This window comes from Phaenicophaeus curvirostris, chromosome 5 (assembly GCF_032191515.1).
Source record: "Phaenicophaeus curvirostris isolate KB17595 chromosome 5, BPBGC_Pcur_1.0, whole genome shotgun sequence".
Classification (NCBI taxonomy): Eukaryota; Metazoa; Chordata; class Aves; order Cuculiformes; family Cuculidae; genus Phaenicophaeus; species Phaenicophaeus curvirostris.
Window position 1 is genome coordinate 7,951,808 of NC_091396.1, and position 22,101 is coordinate 7,973,908.

At 36.8% G+C, this 22,101-nt stretch overlaps 1 protein-coding gene across 1 annotated transcript; it reads left to right on the forward strand.

Moving 5' to 3' along the window:
• Positions 1 to 1,975: 1,975 nt before the first annotated feature.
• FSHB (follicle stimulating hormone subunit beta) lies at positions 1,976 to 2,960 on the forward strand. Its single transcript, XM_069856995.1, has 2 exons — positions 1,976 to 2,134; positions 2,724 to 2,960. Exons 1-2 carry the CDS (start codon positions 1,976 to 1,978, stop codon positions 2,958 to 2,960), a joined length of 396 nt encoding a protein of 131 aa, XP_069713096.1.
• The last annotated feature ends 19,141 nt before the right edge of the window (positions 2,961 to 22,101 follow it).

The window sequence follows — 22,101 nt, forward strand, 5'->3', positions numbered from 1 at the left end:
GTTCTCTGAGAAGACAGACTATTGATGCTAAATGACACAAAAGACCATTATCAAATGCTCACAGAGCTTATATTAATAAAGAGGAAGATGTCTGCTTTCTTAACTTCTTTATACATTTAATTAAGCTGTGTTCTCATTATTATTATTATTACAGGAGGTGTCCAGGGAAAACTGGTGGATCACTTTCTAACTTTGGGAAATTCATTAACAAATTAAGATATTGAAGACTGGATGGAAATTGGAACAGATGGCCAGTCTGCAGGACCACAGGAAGATATGAGAAACTTAAAGGGCTCATTTGCAAAAGCCATTCTTAAAAGTATCCCATCTGCAAGACAACTAATAAGCCAGTGAGCATTTCTCTTCATGATAAAATGCTTTTAACTGTATGTCCTTGCCTAGTTTTCTTCTGTGGATGGATTTCTGTAAAAGTCAGACTGACCATAATAGAACAGTCATAACAAAGCAAGACTGGCTGTTCTGAACAGGTGATAGTAAATACAGCACTACTGTGAGTCATTTTCCCCAGCAGTGATACATGAAACTCAACAAAGTTATTTGTCTGTCATTATTTTGGTGAAGAGACACTAACTTGTGAACGCAGAAAAAGAGCAGAGAGTGGGGAAACACTACTTAGAGAATCTTTTATCATCACGACAAAGTAGGGAATGTATTCATGTTGAGTTTGCATGGTTACCTGTTAAAAATATTAGTATTTTCCCTGTAACATGACAACACTTGACCTGAGATCATTACGACACCGTTATAGTCCCTTTCCACAATACAGACACATCCCTTACATAAGTCAAAAAAAATGTGACCATGTGAAAGACAGGAACCAGAACTGCATAGACTGGGATAGAAATCTGGATTTTGAAAAACCACACTGGTATTTTAAGTAGTAAAGAAAAGTGGAGTTACTCATGCTTTAACAGAACTCACACTACCAGATTTCTTGGACCACAGATCAATAAACAAGTACACATGCAGCTCAAGACCAATTTTGGAGAAAAGCAGTTAAGACTGATAACCTGAAAAACTCAGGAATATGTTCATTAGCCAAGAAAGACTAGCAACATCTCTGCTATGAATTACCAGAGCACCAGTTTGCACTCCAAGCCTGTCTGTATGAGGGTAGACATAAAACAGTTAAAACACCTGAAATTTTCCAAAAATAGACTTCTCAGCCTTCTTTGAGATTGTGGAATGGCTCAGCTATTTCAATATGCCACCGAATCAAGTCCAGTGAAACTTCCAAAAAGACATTGTGACAGTAACCTTCACCATCCCTTCCTGAGTGTGTTTTGCTTTTCTTTTTTCCTCTTAATAAGGCTTGATCTCACTGTCTGGCTGAACGTTAATCCTCTTTCACCAAGTACCAAACTAATGCTTGCTGCATTAATACCCTGCAAATCCTCAAGGTGTAAGTTACACATGATTTAGTATAAAAGGAGAGCATAGGGCTTTCTTTTCACTACAGCTATTGCCAGGAAGGCAAGTGGAATACAGGTAAGTTTTCATCATACCCCAATCTAAAAATCTCTTTTTTTCGAACTGCTAACACTATATGTAAGTAATTGCTTCTGAAAAAAAAAAATAGAATATCCTTTACCTTTTCTCTTCCTTGCTTGTTTTTCTTTCTCCTTAAAGACAGGATGCATTCTCTGTACAGATACTTAGATAAAAATATTTCTTTGAAAGTGGTATGGTACTCTGCTATTATTATTCTGCAAAGATTACTGACATGCCATTTCAGTCGCTTAGGAAAATCAAACTTTAATAACAAACATATGGATAGATTTATTTAATGGCTTTATCTTATCTTCTCATGGATGTTTCTGAAAGCTTGCTATTATAGAAACACTTAAGGATAATGTAAAGACTCAATTTCTCCCTCTTTCTATAAATACTTTCTGTTGAAAATAACTACGGATGTTTCTCCAGTATAGATATAAATTTTTGCTTTATATACAGGATGAAGACACTTAATTGTTACATGCTGTTATTTTGCTGGAAAGCTCTTTGTTGCAATACCTGTCAGCTCACCAATATTACTATAGCAATAGAAAGAGAAGAATGTGAATTCTGTATTACAGTGAATGCAACGTGGTGCTCAGGATACTGCTTCACAAGGGTGAGGATCGGAAGTTTCATTTCAGGCACCAGAATTAAACATTCCAAGTGATATATGAATAACCCATTTCTCCAGTCCATAACCTACACATAGGCATGATGAGCCTTGTGGAAGAATAGGTCAAGTAACTGCTGTGTTATTTGACAGGAAAGTAGATACACAGCTAGTGTTAACCACAAAGGGAAGGGTGAAAAGAAGCTGGTAAAATTTAGATCTTTAACTGGCTAAACACACTAAGCTTATATTGTATAACTGCAGCTGAAAGTATTACAGTCTGCATCTCTGTCTTATGTTCAATTTGTGGTTGCAAATAGATACAATAAAGAAGCCATTACTATGTAGACTCTTACTTTTCCAAATAATTTGCAACTGACCTGAAAGTTTGTGTAGCAAAGTTATGACACAGATCTGTCATATCGGTGCTCCTGAAAGGAGAAATAAAAGGATCTAGGCAAAATCCTTTTGATCTCAGTAGGATTTTCCCCACCAGCTTAATTAGTTTTCCCATCAGGTCCTTTGTTTTATAAAATTTTCGAACTTTACTCTGTAACAAACTTCAAAATAACTATTTCCTTCTTGTAATTTTCAGGATCCAGTATATAAATATCCACCTGTATCGTCTGTTCAGCAAACATGTACCTTCAAGGAGGTTGTGTATGAAACAGTAAAGATCCCTGGCTGTGGTGACCATCCCGAATCTTTTTATTCGTACCCAGTGGCTACCGAGTGCCACTGCGAGACCTGCGACACCGACACCACTGACTGCACTGTGAGAGGGCTGGGGCCATCCTACTGTTCCTTCAGTCAGAATGGAAGTAACCAATGAAGGGTACTTGAGATGGAGTTTGGCTTTAAATGTTCACTTCTAAATAAAGGTACTGATCGGGCTTAAGTGGAAAATAACAGGGATGGCAATTTAGAAACTGCCACGATTAAAACAAACATTTTTAAGGCCAAAATGGAGAGCTACTGACTAAACTTCTCTTCAGGCCTTCCCTACTTATCCCACCAGTTTCCTTAAAATCATTTTCCTAGGTCTATAGAACGCTGCTTCTGATTCTTTCTGCCCTTGAGTCTTCTTCTCCATTAAACCTTCATTCTTTATATTCCAGTATTTCCACTGCCTACCTCATTTATCTTGTTCTATGCTATGCTATGCTTTCAAAAAGTTCCCAACTTCCAAGTCTTTATTATCCCCTGCTTTCCATCTCTCCTCAGAGCTTATTTTAAAAAGACTTGCAGCACTGGTTTTCTTACAACCAACATCGGTGCCCTCACTTTCTATTAACTAGACTGTAAACTTCTCTCAACTGAGATCCTGAATTTTTTGTGGGGGCAAAATACTTCATATAGACATTACACTCTGTAAATAATAACAACATGTTTATTTAAGAGCTAAAATCTATGTTTGAATGTTGAATGTCACCTGAACTCTTCTGCTTTCACGGTAAAGCTTGTTAGCTCAGGCTCTGTGCCACAGTAAGACAAATAACATGAACTCTAGTTCATACCTGGATAACTTGAAAGAAGAATCATCAGCTGTCAGGTTTCACCTGAATAAACATATCCTAAGTCTTTTAAACAATTCTGAAAATTTTGCCACGTATCAGAAATACTGGATTTCCTCTCATTATGCAACAAAAAGAATGAGAATTTTTGTAACACTTTTTAACATAAAGGTCTCATAAATTATTTTGGGATTAATCCAGATGCACCTAATCCCAATAGTGCAAACACTGTGTGATAACGTGCCTTGAAAGCAGCTCACAGTAGTCCCTTCTGAAAATGAAAGTTCATAGAGTTCTGCAGCAACCTAATTCTGCAGTGGCCGAGATGAAGTTAGGATGGTCTGGACGCAAGATGCAGGATTGACTGAGTCAGAACGGGAAATTTTTTCACATTATTGGGAAAATTATCTGAAAGCCTCTCAGGAAAACTAAATGATACTGCTCTTCATCAGGAACACTCACCTGCAAAAACACAGAATGGAGAGCAACTCGTCCAGCAGCAGTTTGGCACCAAAGACTTGGAGGTTATGCAAACTGAGTCAGCAATATCACCCCACTGCAGAAAAGTGGCAATGGAAGGAGAAGAGCCTACAAGACACAACCTGCTTCCACCACCGAGTTCAACGTGAGGGCCTCAGCTGAGTTATTTCCAGCTTTGGATACAGAACTTTAAGGCATTGAAAACCTGAAGAAAATCCACAAAAGCGTAATAAGAACACAGAGAGGCCTAAAAAATATCTTCAAAGAAAAAGATGTAAATAAATGTGGTTGTTTTGCTTATGGGAGGTAACACTTGGGGGGAAAGGGAGGAAATTAGTAGAATCTTTTACATGCTTGAAGACTGTTACAAAGAGAAAAGGAACAGTCATTTCTCCATGTTCACAGTGAACAGAACAACTAATGAAAGATTCAGAGTAATCGCTAGCAAATCCTCCAAAAGGTATTGAAAGCTAAACACTGAAAGAAAATTTCAGTGGGCTAGGGGAGGAAGGAACAAAGGAAGAGAGTGGGGTCTGTGGAGTAGTGACCACTACAGGTCTTCAAGAACACATTGAACCTGTTAGGAATGACAAGAGATGAAGTTTATCTGCCATGAGGCACAGGAACAAAGTAGATGACCTCTTGAGGTCGCCTGGCATGTTTATTTAAAGGGAATTTGTCTGATACTCTGGATCTCTGTTATAACAGATAATAGATATTTTAATTTATATCATTTTTAGCTTTTTTTAACTGAAATATATTATTTCTCTTACTTTTGTTTTTAAGATTAATCTGCACGGACATTTTCTGTGGTCTAGAGAAGTTTTCACAGAGGTGAAATGATAGGTAAATCAAACTGCTTTTCACTCATTTCAGTTTTAAACATGGGTTGACTTTAGTTAAAACTAAACATATTGTTCATATCAGGAATTATTCCATTCTGGATGAGAGAATTTTGAATTAAAATTGCAAAACAGGGTAGTTTGTAGTTAAAAATAAGTATGTAAAAAGAGATATTTTCAAAATAGTTCTGTAAATATTTGTATTGTCTGCTGTACATTTTGGAATAATAAAAATAATTTTATTGCACTTCTGTTATGGATGTCTTAATAAGCCAATCTTAAGAGTCCACCTGTCCACTTTACTATGCTTTAAATCACATATTTTCTTGCCCATCCATAATTTTTTTCATGTGATGTACTCAACTGAGCCGTATTTGCATTATATGGCCAAATCACATCACATAAAAGACTGGTCTGTTTTAGCATGAGTAATGTGATAATGAAATACCACAGTTATAACACAACAGAACTCCAGATGAGAATAAAGATTATCATTAATCTCTCATTTAAACTATAGGGATTAGAACCTCTCCAGACCTGTGTCCACTTCTCTGTCACAAATTAGCTTGCATGTGAAAACAAAAATCATGCCATTCTGATTTCACCCATTAGACAAATGCAACCCCTCATTTTCATTTTGCAAACAAATTATTCAAAACCTCAAAACTAAAACTGTAACTAATGCAGCCAAAAGAGTATTGAGATTAAAATCAGAATGCTAGCAAAAAACATCTTAGTGCATCACTGCAAGCTTCCAGATTCTCACTTTATATTGCTCACATATACTAGGTACCAATGCTGAGGTAAATACCAAGTCCTAGGGACTCAAAGATGCAAAGAAAAAGGTGCCTGTCCTCCATATAAGCACTCACGCCGTCAAGTGAATTATAGCCTTTGGGAATACCTCTTCTTTCAAGCCCTTTCTCAACTCCTGTCCAGTACCTAGATATGAGTTTCACCTGAATCTCTTCGATAAAGCTGTCTTTTCAAAAAAACAGGTATATCATGCATCAGAAGATTTTGTTTTTTCCAAAGATCAATGGAGAACAGCAAACAAGTGTTTTATTGAATTTATCTTTTTTTTCTAATCATAAGTGATCACACAAAAGGCTCAGGGAACATGCAAGTATCACATAAAGTCTTGTTAATATCAGAAAGCTTTGAATGTATACCTCCATTTGTGTGAAAATAGTGTTGGTATTCTGCTCTAAAGTAAAATCCCTTCCAAAACATGTCAACAATTATTTGGTCTTCTAGAGACTGATTGCAAATATTTCACTGTCAGTAGTTTCACTGACAGAAATTCACAAATTCTTACAGCAGGCTGGCCTGACTTGAAGATCTGTCGGACTACTTTTGATAGTTTGTAAGAGACTTTGACTTTATCTTCTCAGAGTTCACTTCCTTTTCACTTGAATGTCCAATAATAATTTCATTAATCTTACTTTTCCATTAATATTTTTCCAAAATTTTAGTGAAGGTACATGCAAGCCACGAATATCAGTGTAGTCTGAGGTCCAGCTCTGGTTTGAATTATTATTTAAGAAAAATATTTAAGAAGTAATTTTTATGCTTTTTGCCTGGTTCTATCATGATGAATGACAACTCCATCAAAGATGAAAGTCTCAATATTAGACACTAAACACTAAATTGGTGGGTAAACTTTTAGAAACATTCCCAATAGTGTCAGAAGTGCTTTTTCAAAAATTCCTATCATGGGCCTAAACGTTTCGATTGAAATCAATGAGTAAAATGTTTCTCAACTTCTGTATGATTCTCCAAGTGTGAACTTTTCAAAAACTGTGTATTACTTGTATTTTTAAGAGCAGTCTCTGCAGAAAGACCTTACAATTCATCAGACTTCAGTCACTTCCTTACAGAAGCTAACTTTAGAGGTAGTAAAACCTGAAACGGGCTGAACTATCTATTTATTTACTCCCAGTTAAGCAATAATACCTCTTTTGTTGCATGACCCTGAAAGTAGGAAACCTGGGAAACTGTAATTTATAACCCCCTGGTGAAGATACAGGATACAGGCAATACATAGTACTGAACTGTCCCTTAAAGTCTTCTGAGAGGGAGACAATGCAGGATTCATTGTGTTGTAATTAATTAATTCTTTCAAATGCCCAGACAAATAAACTGCATGAAGATTAATCATCTCTCCTTCCACATCTGTGGATGAATTAATACTTTCTATCATTTACTATGCAGACATTTTGACCTTGATCTTATGAGTGTCTGTGCCAGTTGTACTTGAAGCTCTCCAGACATCAAGATGGGTACATGAAGTGCAGTAGTAGTATTCATAGTTTGACTAATTTAAATGACTATTTAACCCTAACTGCCTTTTTATGTAGAAAGCACACTCTGATTTTGCAGCCAGGCAAAGAAATAAATATTCCTTAAAGCCTGGAAGCCATCAATAAAACAACAACCTACTGGCATGACCCCACTGTTGTCAATGCTCAGCTATTATTCCCTGCCCAAGTTCTGCAAATCATTCCTCTTAGCTTAAAACACATTTACACTTGCCTTTATAATTTTGACATAAGCAAGAAATATAAACATCCTCTCCTTGTATTAGCCCACCTGATGAATAAGAATTTATTAGTCACCCACAAATCCTCAGGCAAACCTAGCCTGAGACAGAGGCAATTACAAATAATAGGTGGAAAATGGGAATGTCAGGACTCTGGCTTGTATGTGTCAAGCTGAGGCTGCACTTAACTTGGGCCTTTTGAATGGGAAGGGGAAAGACAGCTGAATGTGGTGTTAAAACGCTACACCCGTCCTTCATCCTCCCACCTCAGCAAGTGCATTTTGCTTTGTCATATGTAATACTTAGCCACACACTTCATTTTCATTAAGAAAAAATACAACCAGCATCTTAATTGAAACTGAAAAAAACTACAGCAAAAAGAGCTAATCAGCTAATCTGAAAAATTCATTTGAAGGTAGCGGCCTTGATATTAGTGCCTCCCCTCCACTTGGGCAATGGGACCTATAAAATTCTACGTATCTCATATTTCTCTTCAGTTTATGTTATTAACATTAGCTATCAAAGCCTTGGTATTTCAGTGTGACTTATACTGATAGACATTACAACAGCTCACAAGGCTGCAGTCTGAGAAATATAGAAAACAAGAAAGAGAAGCAGGGTTAGAGAAAGGATATACTTGCAAGAAATCAAACGTCAGTGTTTCATTATGTGTAGGTGAGGAAGACAAAGAATTAACTAGCTATTCTTCCCAGTCATTAAGCATTTGTTTTCTTTCATGTAGCAACTCTAAGAGGCAAGAGGTAAATTCTTATTTCACACTGACAACCTCTTAACTTATTGAAAAAATACCAGGGGTGGGGGTTAAGATGTGTTACTAGTATAGCATGATGTTATTTTTTATGAAAAAGGAAGGTCCAGTGTCTTTGGATTACTTTCTGCTATACTTGGATACATCTCTCTGGATAAATAAAAATATTATTCAGTCAGAATATGAATCAAATACATCCTTCTTAAGATATCAATGTTCAAGACATATAAGGTATAATGGATCTGGCCCAATAAACTAAATTTATTCCCTATATGTTTTCTCTTTTCAGAATAAACACTCAAATCTTTATAAGCATTCTAAATCACGCATGAGCTAATTCATTAGATGGGATGCTGATTTAGACCATCAGTGTGAATGGCTGCAAACCTTACCACACAGACTTTGTTTACATAATCTAGCCTTCAGACAAGTAGATCCTGATCTACGAGTGTTTACATACTTGGATTATTATGTCTGGAACTTTAAACCACTTTAAACGGTGATGCTTAGTCCAGGGACAACGTAGAAGCATAACCAAATCAATTCCTGTCTACGCACAAACTAATTACTTAGTATTTGTTATTCAGCTTGTATAACACATGGAGGACTGACATTTTATTACGCATTTCTGTAAGCAGAGTATAGAAAATACCTTGTCAAATTCCAATATCCAGCTAATAAATAGAGATAATGAAGCTGCAGCACTTTGACAAAGCTTCAGCTCACCCCAACACAAGCCCCAAACATCACCTCTAAGAACAAGCACTGGAGCTAAAGGAAAGTGTGTTGTCTGGAATGGTCTTATAGACTCATGGGAAACATTCTAAGAATATTTATTTTTCTCTTTTCAAAATATAATATCTTAGAATATTTATTTTAAGAATATTAGGATATCTAGTGGGATTACAGACAATTTCAATATAATGTCTGAGGAGTATCCATTTAGTTTTATACATATTCGTACTGTGTAGATCAATTGCTTTAATAATGAAGAATAACATAGCGAGAGAGCAAGTTGGGGAATGAACAACACTACATGAGTATAACTAAGCCTCAATTTATGAATTTCAGTGCTTCGGGGGTCAAATACTCAAGGGTTTCTGCTGCCCTTAAATAATTCTGTCTACATCCTTTCAGTAGATGTCTGATCCATTAAATATTCACTTTGAAGACTGGAATAGCGTCAGGTCTCAAATTAGAAAATTTTCTTTTAATGTCACTCTTGCACTAACTTCTGTCATATTATTTCAAGTTATTTGCCACATCTCAAATTAGGTAATATTAATAGCACAAAAAAAAAAGATCTCTTTCTTGATAACTCAGTATGCCATATGAAAGAAACAAGCAATTCTGCCTTTGACATACATAGCCCCATTGACTTCTAGATGGGAAAAGTGATGCACCCAAGGATATGGCAGTAAATAAGGGAGACTTCACAACCACTTGATTTCTCACTCTAGCAAAGACGCATAAAAACAGTTTGAAGTATTATACAATTAGTAATATTACTATACTACATCAGTTTATTTAAAATGTACCCCTATGCTTGATTTTAAAATAAAATAAACACTTATTGCCCGTGACAAAAGGAAGAACAAGGGATAAGTGTAAAATCCTAACTCTACTACTACTACATGAAAAGAGCATAATGTAGATCTGCCAGGTTTTGAAAATAGCTGAACTGGGAAATCCCTTCAGTCTTGGTAAGGCATCACTACATAAATCCTTTTCATGTTATATCGCTCGAAAAACATTATGCAAACAGCTGTTCAGAAAGCACTGAAACAAGATATTTCACACATCATAATCAGATTGTCCTGCTTGAAATATGTCACATTCTCCCAGTGAACACGTCTGTGCTAGGCAAAGGATTTCCTGATTACCTTAGATGATTCCTAATGACAGATCCATGTGACTTAATTCTTTCAATTTCTGAAGTATTGCCAAGAGATGTTGATAACTTATGTTTGCAATGGAAACTGCAGCCCAACATCACTACACGCAAGATGTTTTAGTCACATTTCTTCCTTATATAACAGAGGGGACAGAGTAAGGGACCTGTTTTCCCAATACATTCCAACTATTGTGTGAGCAATGACATTGCAATGAATGTTGCTGGTCTGTTTGTGACTAGGACTTATAACTATGAACCTGGACATGCTATTGAACATTTGACAATCTAAACTTATACCAGTGAAAATACAGAAACTAAAACCACTGAAGATCTCAGAGTTATAACAAATGGAGTACCATCACTGTGACACAAAATAAAAAGACCCTCAAACATTGCAAATCACAGAGTCAGAAACATTACCACTAGGAATTAACTGCATAATACTCTCTAATCAAGCCTTCCCTTGCAACCTAGTTTGCCTTGTTCCCTTCTACAGGGAAAGCCTAAGCTATCTGAAAGAGGGGTATTCAAGGAACAGATATTTAAAACTCGTCTTGAATTTCACATCATACAGACAGAGAGCAATGTAAAGAAAAAGCTTCTTCCCAAAAGAAAATAAGAGCTAAAGGAAACGGAAAACAGAATTAAACAGAAATAGATTATGTCCGTGCAAAGACACTTTACATTATCTATCAACTGTTATGCAGTTTAATGAATGGTTCTGATAACAATTACTGTATCTCTGACTCAAAAGGTATGGACATTGCTAAGGGAAAAACATATCGTGCTGGATCTAACAGTGTAAGAGAGACGAGGCTTCCACAGCTCCATACCCATGGGTCCAACACAGCAGCAAGGCTGAAGACATGCAGGCATGTGCACACAGAGTACATACACACATTATGTATATGCATAGAGGCTACACAGATCAGTCACACCAGGGGCTGGATCTTGGTTTCATTCACTCCAGGCTCTCCAGTTGCTGGCGCCCAAGCACATGGGCCTTCTGGACTACAGGACATCTGTGCTGTTGTCATGGCCAAATGAGCATACCAACCAACAAACTATTTAGACCAGACCAGCCCCTTGCATCCCTTTTCTTGTCCCATACTTGTTGCTCTCCAAATCACCTAAATCCATTGCTTTCTCTGCCTTTGATTCATCTCCGATCATAATAAGTCCTGTGCAATCCCAAAATGCTCTTCCCTTGCATCTCATGACGTGTCACATATCCCCAGGCAGTGACTTCTCCCAGTCCAAAAGGTGCTTTGGTACTGACTCATCTTGATGGGGTTTCACACCTGTGAACTGGGGCTGAGACGAGCAGTTCTGGAGATGGCCCAGATAGTGGCATTCCTTCCTCTTGAGTCTTTAATTTGGGTTCCCAGAATGCCTTTGTGTACCTGTGCTTCTCTGGGCTTACAGCGATGAAACTTTGATGGGCTGAGAGCTCTCCTGCCACGGACCTGGCAGCAGCTGAGCAGAGCATTACTTTGGCACTCCCACCCATCATTGCCTCTCTATGGTCCTTCCTGGTTGTGCAGACTGGGCTTTATGTAACCTAACAGACAGGAGGCAATAATACCGCTGAAGAGTTAAGAAGCATCAGTTTCTGCCATTCACTTAGACTAAAGTCAAATTAAAAATGCTAGGTGCCACCTGCATGTTAACACAGCAATGCACAGTCTCTCCACTGAGTCAGCGAATCCCATCAAGATCTCATTAGGCTTGAACCCCACAACACTTTATAAATTTTCTCTATTGTTTAGCAAAACTCCAAGTGAAGAAATCCATATAATGCATCAAGGATTGCAGGCCAGACAGATCTTACTTCCCCCCCTTTCACTCCTTTAATTGATGTTCATGATTTTGGCTTGTGTAACTCTTTTTAGGTAAAAAGAAAAAACTACTTATTTGTGTATTTTACATTTGTATTTATAAGTTTTAATAAAACAGCTGCTTTGCTCTTACTTTCCATACCACATTTTCTGGAGATGGACAGAAGCACAAGGAGAGGCATTCTTGCATGTTTTCAGTCATGACATTGCTAACAATTGACAGCTACTCCATAGAAAGTCTTTTGAAGAGCAGTTCTAGGAACTTTTTCCACATCAGTAAGTCTGTTCTCATTCTTTTCACGTGACAAGCACCTAAAATCCAAACTGAACACACAGCATTATGCCCTCCTTATTCAAGTTTGCAGGAAATGTTTCAGTACGTATATATCCAGTTATTCAGTAGTTTTGCTCTAATACTAACTGGACACATTCTCATTTCTGTGCACATGCAATGCCACACAGAAGCTTGAAAGTCAAATGTTCAATAATTGATAAATGACAGTAATGTTACATACAAAGAACCATCATCACTCATGTTCTGTTTAAGATGCTACGTTGCTGGTTTTGATACTGCCTTTGCCTTAAATGCACAGCAGCATGTGACTTTCTTAAAAGCCGTCAGCTGAAGGACATATGGCAAAGCTAGTTAGCATACTGCTTAACTACAAAATGCTCCTATTCTGCAGTGAAAAAGATAGTATAAAAATCTTCTGAAGAACTTACAACTCTAGTTCTCTTTGTAAAGATCTATGTTATATGAATAAGTCCCTCCAGAACAGAAAAAGGAATGATAAAGTCTATAAATGAGCTATCCCTGGTATTTTTAAATGTTTCTTTAGCTGGCTTTGCACCTCTGCTGAGCACCACCCTGAGTCTATTTTACTGCTGTTTGAGCAAGAATTGCAAAAAATAAGAGAATAAAATTGATATTGTGACAAGAAGAAATGCACGTATGAGTAATGAAATTCACAAAGTCTACTTTCAATGTAGAGCAAAAGATAACCTCCCCTTTCACCTCTTCAGCTCAGACTGCCTTTGGCATTTATTGAGCTCAATGTTTTGATTTCAAGTAATGTTTTTCTTTGCCTGAATGAGAATGACCTTCATGTCTCACCTGCACTAAAGTAAAATTTATTGAGAAACCAAGGCCAGACAGATTTTCGTGGTGAACACTAGAGCTTCCAAAACAAATCATGCTGTAATTCACTGTAAGCAATACTTTCAAGAATCCAGCTTTAGTTATCTAAATTAAAATCTCCACAAGTCAGGTTTCCTAAATGTAACTGACTCTTTAATACACTAATGTGTCCTCAGGTAGCTCACCAGAACATTTGCCTGAAGTTAGGCTCTGAAATTCCACTTAGCTTCTCAGACTCCCTGCATCGCAACAATTCTTCCTGAACGTGGAAATCTTTTATGAAAGAGACAAACTCTAAATGGGCTTTTCAACATAAGAACCCTTCTCACTTGCCTATACAGCATTAACAGCAGCAATGAATCAATGCAAATCATAAGTCTCGTGCTTAGATTCAAAACTCACCTATAGGTGGCTTGCCATTATCTTTATGATATAAATATCCTGACATCCATTCAGCTCCAGTGTGATTTGAGAAAATGTCTGGGCTATTTGAAGGGTATCATAAATAAATAACTCCTGCAAACATCTATGCCATAGGTGTCCCTGTGTATGTTTCAGCTGCAGAACTTCCCAAGAACATGCCTTACCCCATGCAATACTACGACACAGTGGCACATGACAGAAGAAAAAAGTGAAGATAAAGAGTATTTATTAGTCAGTAATTATGTTAACATCAAATAGAATGCATGCAAAAGTAATAATTTTTTGCATTTTTAACAGATAATAGATTTATGAAGAATGCTTCTACACAAATGATCAGGCTGGCTTGTCAATCTATCAATGTCATTGTTCTTTGCAACCTTCTACTGACTGTCCCTAGGGTCTTTATGATCGATCCTTCCTACCCTTCATCTCTCATCAAGTATTTAGAGGTTTCCAATCAAGCTATAGTGACAGCTTCCATTATCTAGCTGTTAATTTTTCAGACAAGCACCTCTATACTTTCTGTCAAGTTAAGAGTTGACACATCCAAAAAAAGCACTTCTTGGTTTTCCTTTGCATCTTCCCTTAAAATCCTCCTTTGCTCTGATGCCAGTTAGAAGAATATTGTGCTTTATGAAAACAAATACTTAACAAGTTGATCAAGAATATTGAATTTTTTCCTTGACAACCTGTCTATAAGTATCTTTGTGCTATTTTAAAGCCATGAATTATTTACTCCCCTTGAAAATGCTTAGAGCTTAGCAGTTTATTCTATCTCTTAAGACAAACGTGCAAGTCTCCCTCTGAGATAAAGAGAAAGCATGTGCCAAGACCACAGAATTTGTTAATCATTTTAATCTAGAGTAATACAACATCAACTCCACAAGATGGCATTACACTACACCCAGGGGGAGGAATACCAGTCATCAGCACACGCTCACTCTCTTGACTGCTTGTTTTCAGAGAGGATTCAGTACTCAACAAATCATCTGTAAATGAAATTTTCAGCATGCCAATCTCTGCTCTTGAAAGTAACATGAGAAAATATATAAAGGCCAAGAAAATGCAGAACTGTAAAAAATGCAACTTTTCCTTTTAGAAAATATGGAGTATTCTCTTCACAGGTGACAATTTAGATAGAAACAAACTGCATGTGAGCAATCTGTGGGATACTATAAGCTCACTGTCACAACAAAACCAGTTCAATTACATCCTGAGTACTGATTTCACTCAGTTCCTACCAAAAACAATTCCCTAGCTAAAGCAATGTTTTTCAATCAAGCTGACTGGCCCATAAGGTTGACATCTAAGCACAGTGAAAACTAGCGTAGCACCAAAATGGGAACTCAGCCTCCCTCTGCAATTAATAAAAGTATCCAGTTAGCTAAAGAAAAAAACTGCAGTGTAATTTGGTGTTCTCCTGAGAGTCAAATACATTCCTTTTCAATTACTAACACTGCACATGATGCGTGCTACTTCTGCAGTAAAACCACGGCATTATGAGATTTCAGGGGCCTATTGCAGATAAGCCAGCATCATACCAAGATTAAGACACCATCTCCTCAGAGGCTTAGGCAGGAAAGAAGCCTTGAAGGATGCACACAGGGGCTGAGACAGAATTCTGCAGGAGAAAGATCCTATGAACTGTTAACATCTCAGAGGCTGAGCAAGATAATCTAGACAGCTAGAATTATTCCAGGTCTCTAATTCTACCGGCTTTAAAATAGATTTGTATCAGAGCTGTCACTTGTTTAGTCATTGTCCTGAAATCAGCAGTACAGTGTGCACTAAACTGCCAGTGCCACTAAAGTCTCTTATTTCTCAATAAAAAACTACTGGGAGCAGATCCTCATCTCAGGATCAAGCTATTCTCTTAGTAATTGAAATGCAGATTCCAACACAAGAACTCATCTTTCAGACCTGGCTCTGAGTATCAAAAAAATACTGATGTTAAAAAAAAATATAGGAAACAATAGTGTGATAAAACAATAGTTGTGAAGACTTTCTGAACCAGACAGAGGCATGGAAATCTAAATAGAAAGATGGCAGCATTTCCACAAACTCCAAGATACAATATGAGGTCATTTTCAGAAGACATTTGGATTAAAAAACACTAAGAAGTACATTAAAGGGCAATTGGTTAGGAAAAAGCAGAAGTTTGTGAAAAGGACATACTAAGTCTAAACACAGCAGCACTATGTTCCCAACCAGGAAAGCTATAGTTGGTGTGTACTGCTTAGAATACTGTAATATTTAAAACAATAGAAAGGGTGATTTTCACAATGGCACAACATTGTGATTGGAAGTACCTCTAAAGATGAAATGTAAATGGGCTGCTACTACTTACTCCCTTTGAAATTATCCATGCTGCCTGTCACACAGAGAACTTCTCCTTCCCAAACCAATTTTTTCCTTTCTGCTTCATCACAGAGTGGATATTGCCACCAGTGACAAAAGAAATAGATATTGTTTCATAAATTATGCATCACTGAGTCAACAGTCTGTTGCCCCAGGAAAGATGGGACAATAACATCCCTTATTTTAACTAACATGCATAGGAACGCCCCTATGGAAAAGAAAAAACTGTTGTCTGTTCTGCCTCAGCATGGATCATCCAGTTAGCAAATGAGAAAGTACTCAGATCCTCCTTCTCCAAAAAGCTCAAGTCCCTGTCACTTCACTTAACTAAAACACTCTTGGAATATAAAAGTAATTTACACTGAGATTGGAACTAGAAACAAAGAGGAGCAATGGTTGCTTACTCTAGTTTAATATGTATGATAAACACATGCATTTGTAAAATTAGTAAATCCACTTTTACACAGCCTTTAAGGATACCACTTAGCCTCACTGGCTCTAAAGAAAGCTGTAGGTAAATCTAGTTTTGATTACACTGAAGAATATGCCATTTCTTCACAAGTGACACAAAATAAAACACATTTTATGTAAGAGCAAGCAAAGACTACAATCAGCAGAAATATAACTGGATACATTATAATCTCGTTCCATGTTTATAATGGACATGGTCCAGCTCAACAACTTGTGTTTAATCCAGGAATTTATTTTTTTTTAATATGTATAGGAAATAAAATTGAATTCCTGTGAAGATCCCTCTGAATTTATAATCTATGAAATTATCTTTATCTGTGAAAGGCAATTAAAAAATCAGTAAGAAATTCAAACAGCCTATTCATAAAAAGTACACCTTGAATATTTATGGGAGTCATTTTACTCACTGGCAACGAAAGTTAACCCTTCAGAAAGCAGACAGATGCTTATAGCCTCCTTGAAAACTTTTTTTCCAATAATTGTAAATACCTCCAACAGAAGACAGGTAAGAGAATTAGACCCACATTATCACATTGTAGCAAATCAAGACAATGCAGTGACATTTCCTTCCTTTTAACAACATAAATTAGAGGATATTTTCTCTCTTTCCTGGACTTGATGTTCAAATAAGTGTCTAGCAACACAACTTAAAGTGTAATTACATGGGTATGGCAACACATCATTAGTGGGATAAAACTGGTAAATCTCGTCTACATAAAGTACTGCAGACCAATCAAAACTGTTTGATTCCTAAAAATCCCACCCACTTGGTTTAGTAATTTGAACTGAATATTTGATTGCAGATTCATTCTAATAACTCTCCTTGGGCCCTTCTTGGTTTCCTCAGAATTTAGAAATTAACCAATTTGTGTATTGCATACATATGCACCCTGAGCAGCTCTCACTGCTGCCTATATGTAATGGAATTCTAAATTACAATTTTAATCCATTCAACTCCATGATTTCTAGTCTTCTTTTTTTTACTACAGAACATTTAAATGGAGACTGTTGAATGAATAAGGTATTGGACAATTTCATTTGCAAACTTCAGAAAGTACTGTGAAAAGCTCACTAAAGACCACAGCCTTATCCTCTATTTTCTCTAATACAACAGAGTGACTTCTTATTTTTAACCAGTTCTGGGTGTGCATTATTATTATATGCCAATTTAAACTTGTTTGCTTCAGTACATAAGCCAAACTAGAGTTGGTAAGATTATTTGTAATGCAGTCTCTACAAGCTAGTTATCTCCCAAATGTTTATCACTTGCTGCCTTGTGTTTTCTTGAAGCAGTTGTTTTGACAAAATAACTAGAGTATTTACAGAGTTTGATACAACCACTGGTCTTACCTAATGTTTTAGTTCTTACATGCCTGTGTTCTGGGCTCTCAAGTATTCATAAATAGTGCAACAATACAGAAAAAAGTTCACAGCTGGTGACCAGGAGAGTATTCTGCACCACCTACTTGGTAAATGACTGCCACTTTGTAAACCAAAAGGAAAGCAATCATTGTACTGCATTGTTTCTGCTATTTCCCTTATTTCAAGAAAGCAGTGTACCTTGACTGCCAAAAGGACCAAAGCCACATTTCTCATACACTATATCAAGTGAAATTAACTGGATGGGGGGAGAGGGAAATTGCACTAACTTTGGAGTTCTGATCTCTCCTGTTACCACCACTTATTTTGCTTCTGCCTTTTTTGCTGTTTAAAACTTTCCATCCTTTCTTTCCCAGTCCTTGAGTCTTACTACTTTGCAGTTTCAGTTCATATCAAATGTAGATTCTTGGTTAGTCGCTAGTGCTCCTCCATTTATTCTGTCCCAGTCCAACCTGGTCCCCTCTCATTTTGTGTCTTCCTACATGACCTTTTCCCCTTCTCTTCATCTGGCATTAGTTCTTCCTCCTCTGACATCTGCTTTGGCTTCTAGGAGCTAAACAAAGCTCAAAAGGTTTTCCCACAGGGTTGTACTGTACAAGCATCAGCCTGTGTGTACTTCTGCTTAAAAAAGATAGTTCGGGTATCATTTGGGGGACGAGAGCCTGAAAAGGAGTCCATAGTAGGTACAGTTTTTCTAATGTAAATGACTATAACATAACACATCACCTCTTTTCTGTTAGTCATGGTATTATCTGGAGAAAAAAAGACAAGTAAAAATAATTAATACTTATCCTACTTGGTGGCATGAATAATCCCTTCCCCACAAAAACAAAATCTTTCTTCTTTTTTTGTATGTTTGCCATACTTGTCTGATGCTTTCCATTATTTAACCAAAAGAAAAAAAAAAACAAAACACAATGCTAAGACACAAAAGCACACTGAAAACAAAACAAACTGTTAAATACAAGTCTGACCTAACTCCAGAATAGTCACCCCGATCCAAGTGTCACAGTACACAGTGACCATATTTCACTTCACAAAATTAGCTTTCCCCTCCTTCGGCAAATAGTCACCAAAAGAATGAAACACTGTGTACAGTACAAGTTACCTCATGGGAACAAACACTGAACAAAGGAGAAGATTCTGTATACTTCACTGTATTAGACTCCTCCAATGAGTTTGTGGCTACTGAAAGAAAAAGCACTTACATTCAGAGACATTTGATAAATACACAAAACATTACTGTATATGGAAACGTATACATGGGAAGATACTCCCTTGAGACAGAAAATTGTGGTTCCATTGCATATGCCTTACTTGAGAAGCCACTGATCTGAGACGGATGAGCCAGCACACTAGGGTCTTTCAAGCCTCTCTGCATTTTGGGAAGATTCAGATTAAAATCCAGATTAAAAGCATCTCTCCAGATCAATACATAACAATATTATAACAATTCCAGAGGAGAACTTCCAAGGCACTAGAAAATATTAACAACACAAAGTAGCCCTTTAAGAAGGAAATTTCCTCAGCCCAACTATGTCACTCATAACCTATTTGATGAACCATTTCCTAGACAGGTTGCAAAAACAGAAGCACAACTAACCTCTCAACTTCACTGTTTTCTTTATACAGCAATTGACACACAGAAATCGTAGTCCATAAATGCAGCTCCTGGCTGCCAAGATTAAAAATTAAACTTGTACATATGACTTACATTTTCAATAGGACACTTACACAAAGCCAAGGACTTTTGATATACTAAGGATTTTTCCAAGGTCTTCCTATTATTTAAAATCCATGGAAGGCATTAGAAAGTGAATCCATACTTATCATTTAGAATAAGGGTCACAGAGACTTCAAGAATTCTTCCACTCATTATCGTACAGCGCCATAAAAAGGTACTGTATGAATATAATATGCATAAGCTTTGAAATAAAGGAAAAGAAAGCAATATAAAACACAATAAACACAGAGATTACAGAAAAGAAAAGGGAATTACACAAAAGAAAAATAACACTTTGGTCACAGTCCATTTAAGTGACTAAATAAGTAAATGTATCAGCGATATGTTTATATAGTTAAAATGACATGAATCCAAGATAACAAATGGTCCAAATGTTTGTCTCCTATAGCTGGAGGATAATAAAGACAGGAAAACAAAACAAAACAAAACAATGCAAGTACAGAAATAAGAACATTCATTTCAAATGTCTGAAACATCAGCCATTTAACTCCCTCCTCCATAAGCATGAGAACTCTTTGCATTAGCATACTTCATAGTTAAAGTCACCACACAATTACGAATACTTTCTAACTGAAATTTATATATAGAACTCAGTCCAACCTGCATTGCTTATAAGCACAACCATTGGCTCTACCAGCATTTCCCAACTTCCAGACCCTTGTTGCATAGGTGGCCACCATCCCATTCTTCTCTTTCAAACAAATCCAAAGCCACATACGAACACTAATGATCCTACATAAATAAAGCATTAACACAGTAAAATGACAATAAAAAAAATGATACTAAAAATCAAAGCACGAATAAACAAGACGGTACAAAGCAATTCAACCATTTCACTTCAATGATACAAAGCTGCTCCAAAGAAACAGAACAAAAAAGTCCTAAACAAATTACTAACTATTAAAGTTCAGGAAAACCATGGACTCCCCAAACATAAATTTATTTAATCAGCAAATAATTTCTTTTTCCACAGTAAATGTGTTTGTAATCATAATAAATTCCCATTACTAACACAAGAAACAAAATCTTTTGGACCTAACAATGACAAAGATTTCTTGGAAGGAATGCTTAGATCAGAAATATTATGGGGAGAAAGCAGAATTTTGTCAGAAATCAACCAGCAGACTTACTTGCTGTGGCTACCTCCAAAACACGTAAGAGAAAACCGTTACAGATAAAAGGATAGCAGGTCATTATTGTAAAGCTAGCATGCAAACTACCCAGGGAAAACCTTAAAGACATTTGAAGTTGGAAATTAAGAAGAGCATTAAGACATGAATAAGTAAACCAAGCTCATGGTATGAGCCTTAACAAGCCATTTGAGGATATCCTAGGAGAAAGTGTTCAGATACAGTGAAAAAACAGCTGATCTGAGGAACCAGGGGTTAGATACACACACAAAGCCTTCCCTCAGCACTTTGTGCCCACATGGTGACTCATTCAGAAGCACTAATGACTTTCCTCTTCCCCTCAAGTATGATGCTGGCCCTGGAATGACAGTAAAAACTTGGAGAAACAAGAAGTCTCAATGAAGTGTACAATGCCATTCCCACTTCCCTCCATAAAGAAATTTTAACTGCATGTTACATGGTATCACAGTCTTTCTTGTTCTTGCCCTGGTTTTGGCTGGGATAGAGTTAATCTTTCCCAGTAGCTGCTGTGTTTTGGATTTAACATGAGAATAATGTTGATAATACATATTGTTTTAGTTCTTGCCTGGTATTGTTTATGTTTAGCTGGGATGAAGTAAATTTTCTGAGCAGCTGCTTTGTCTTAGATTTAGCATGAGAAGGAAGTGGAAAATACACTGATGGTTTTTCAGCTGTTGCTAAGAAATCCAAGGATTTTTCAGTTTCCCATGTTCTTCATAGGTGCAGAGCCAGGACAGCTAACACAAACTGGTCAAGAGATTATTCCATATCATAACATCATGTGCAGTACTAAAATGGGAATCTGGCTAGGGGCCGTGAGGGGATGCGGGTTCCACATTCAGTATTCTGCATTCTGCTATTGCTGTGCTCATTGAGGTCTCTGTGCTCACTGAAATCACTGCTCAGGATAGGCTAATCATTGGGCAGTGAGTGGTTGTATTTTAATATATCCTTATTATTATTTCTGTTATTGTTGTTTCTATTATCATCGTCATCCCTTCCTTTCTCTTCCTATTAAATTGTATTTATTTCAACCCACGAGTTTTATTTTACTTCCTGGTTCTTCCCCCGTTCCCACAGGGGGCAATGAGAGAGTGCCTGCAAGGTCCAAGTTGCCAGTTGGGTTTAAACCAGGACAAATCTCTAGCCTTCAATAAAGGCACAGGATGAAAAATACTAATTTGAAAAATAAAAGCTTATAATGACTGCCCAAAGTAAAAATCTTTTTGTAGTCATCTTTAAGATAGTTTCGCATTTCTTGATTGGTAATAGCTTTCTTTTGTCAGTACAGCTGCTGGTATTAACCCAGGAAGCTGAGGACCTCACCTTTAAATATGATATTTGGATCCAATAAAAGCTGTAAAGAAAAACATTGCTGTAATTTTAAACTACTATACAACACACTTGATTCACTGTAGATTGACTGACT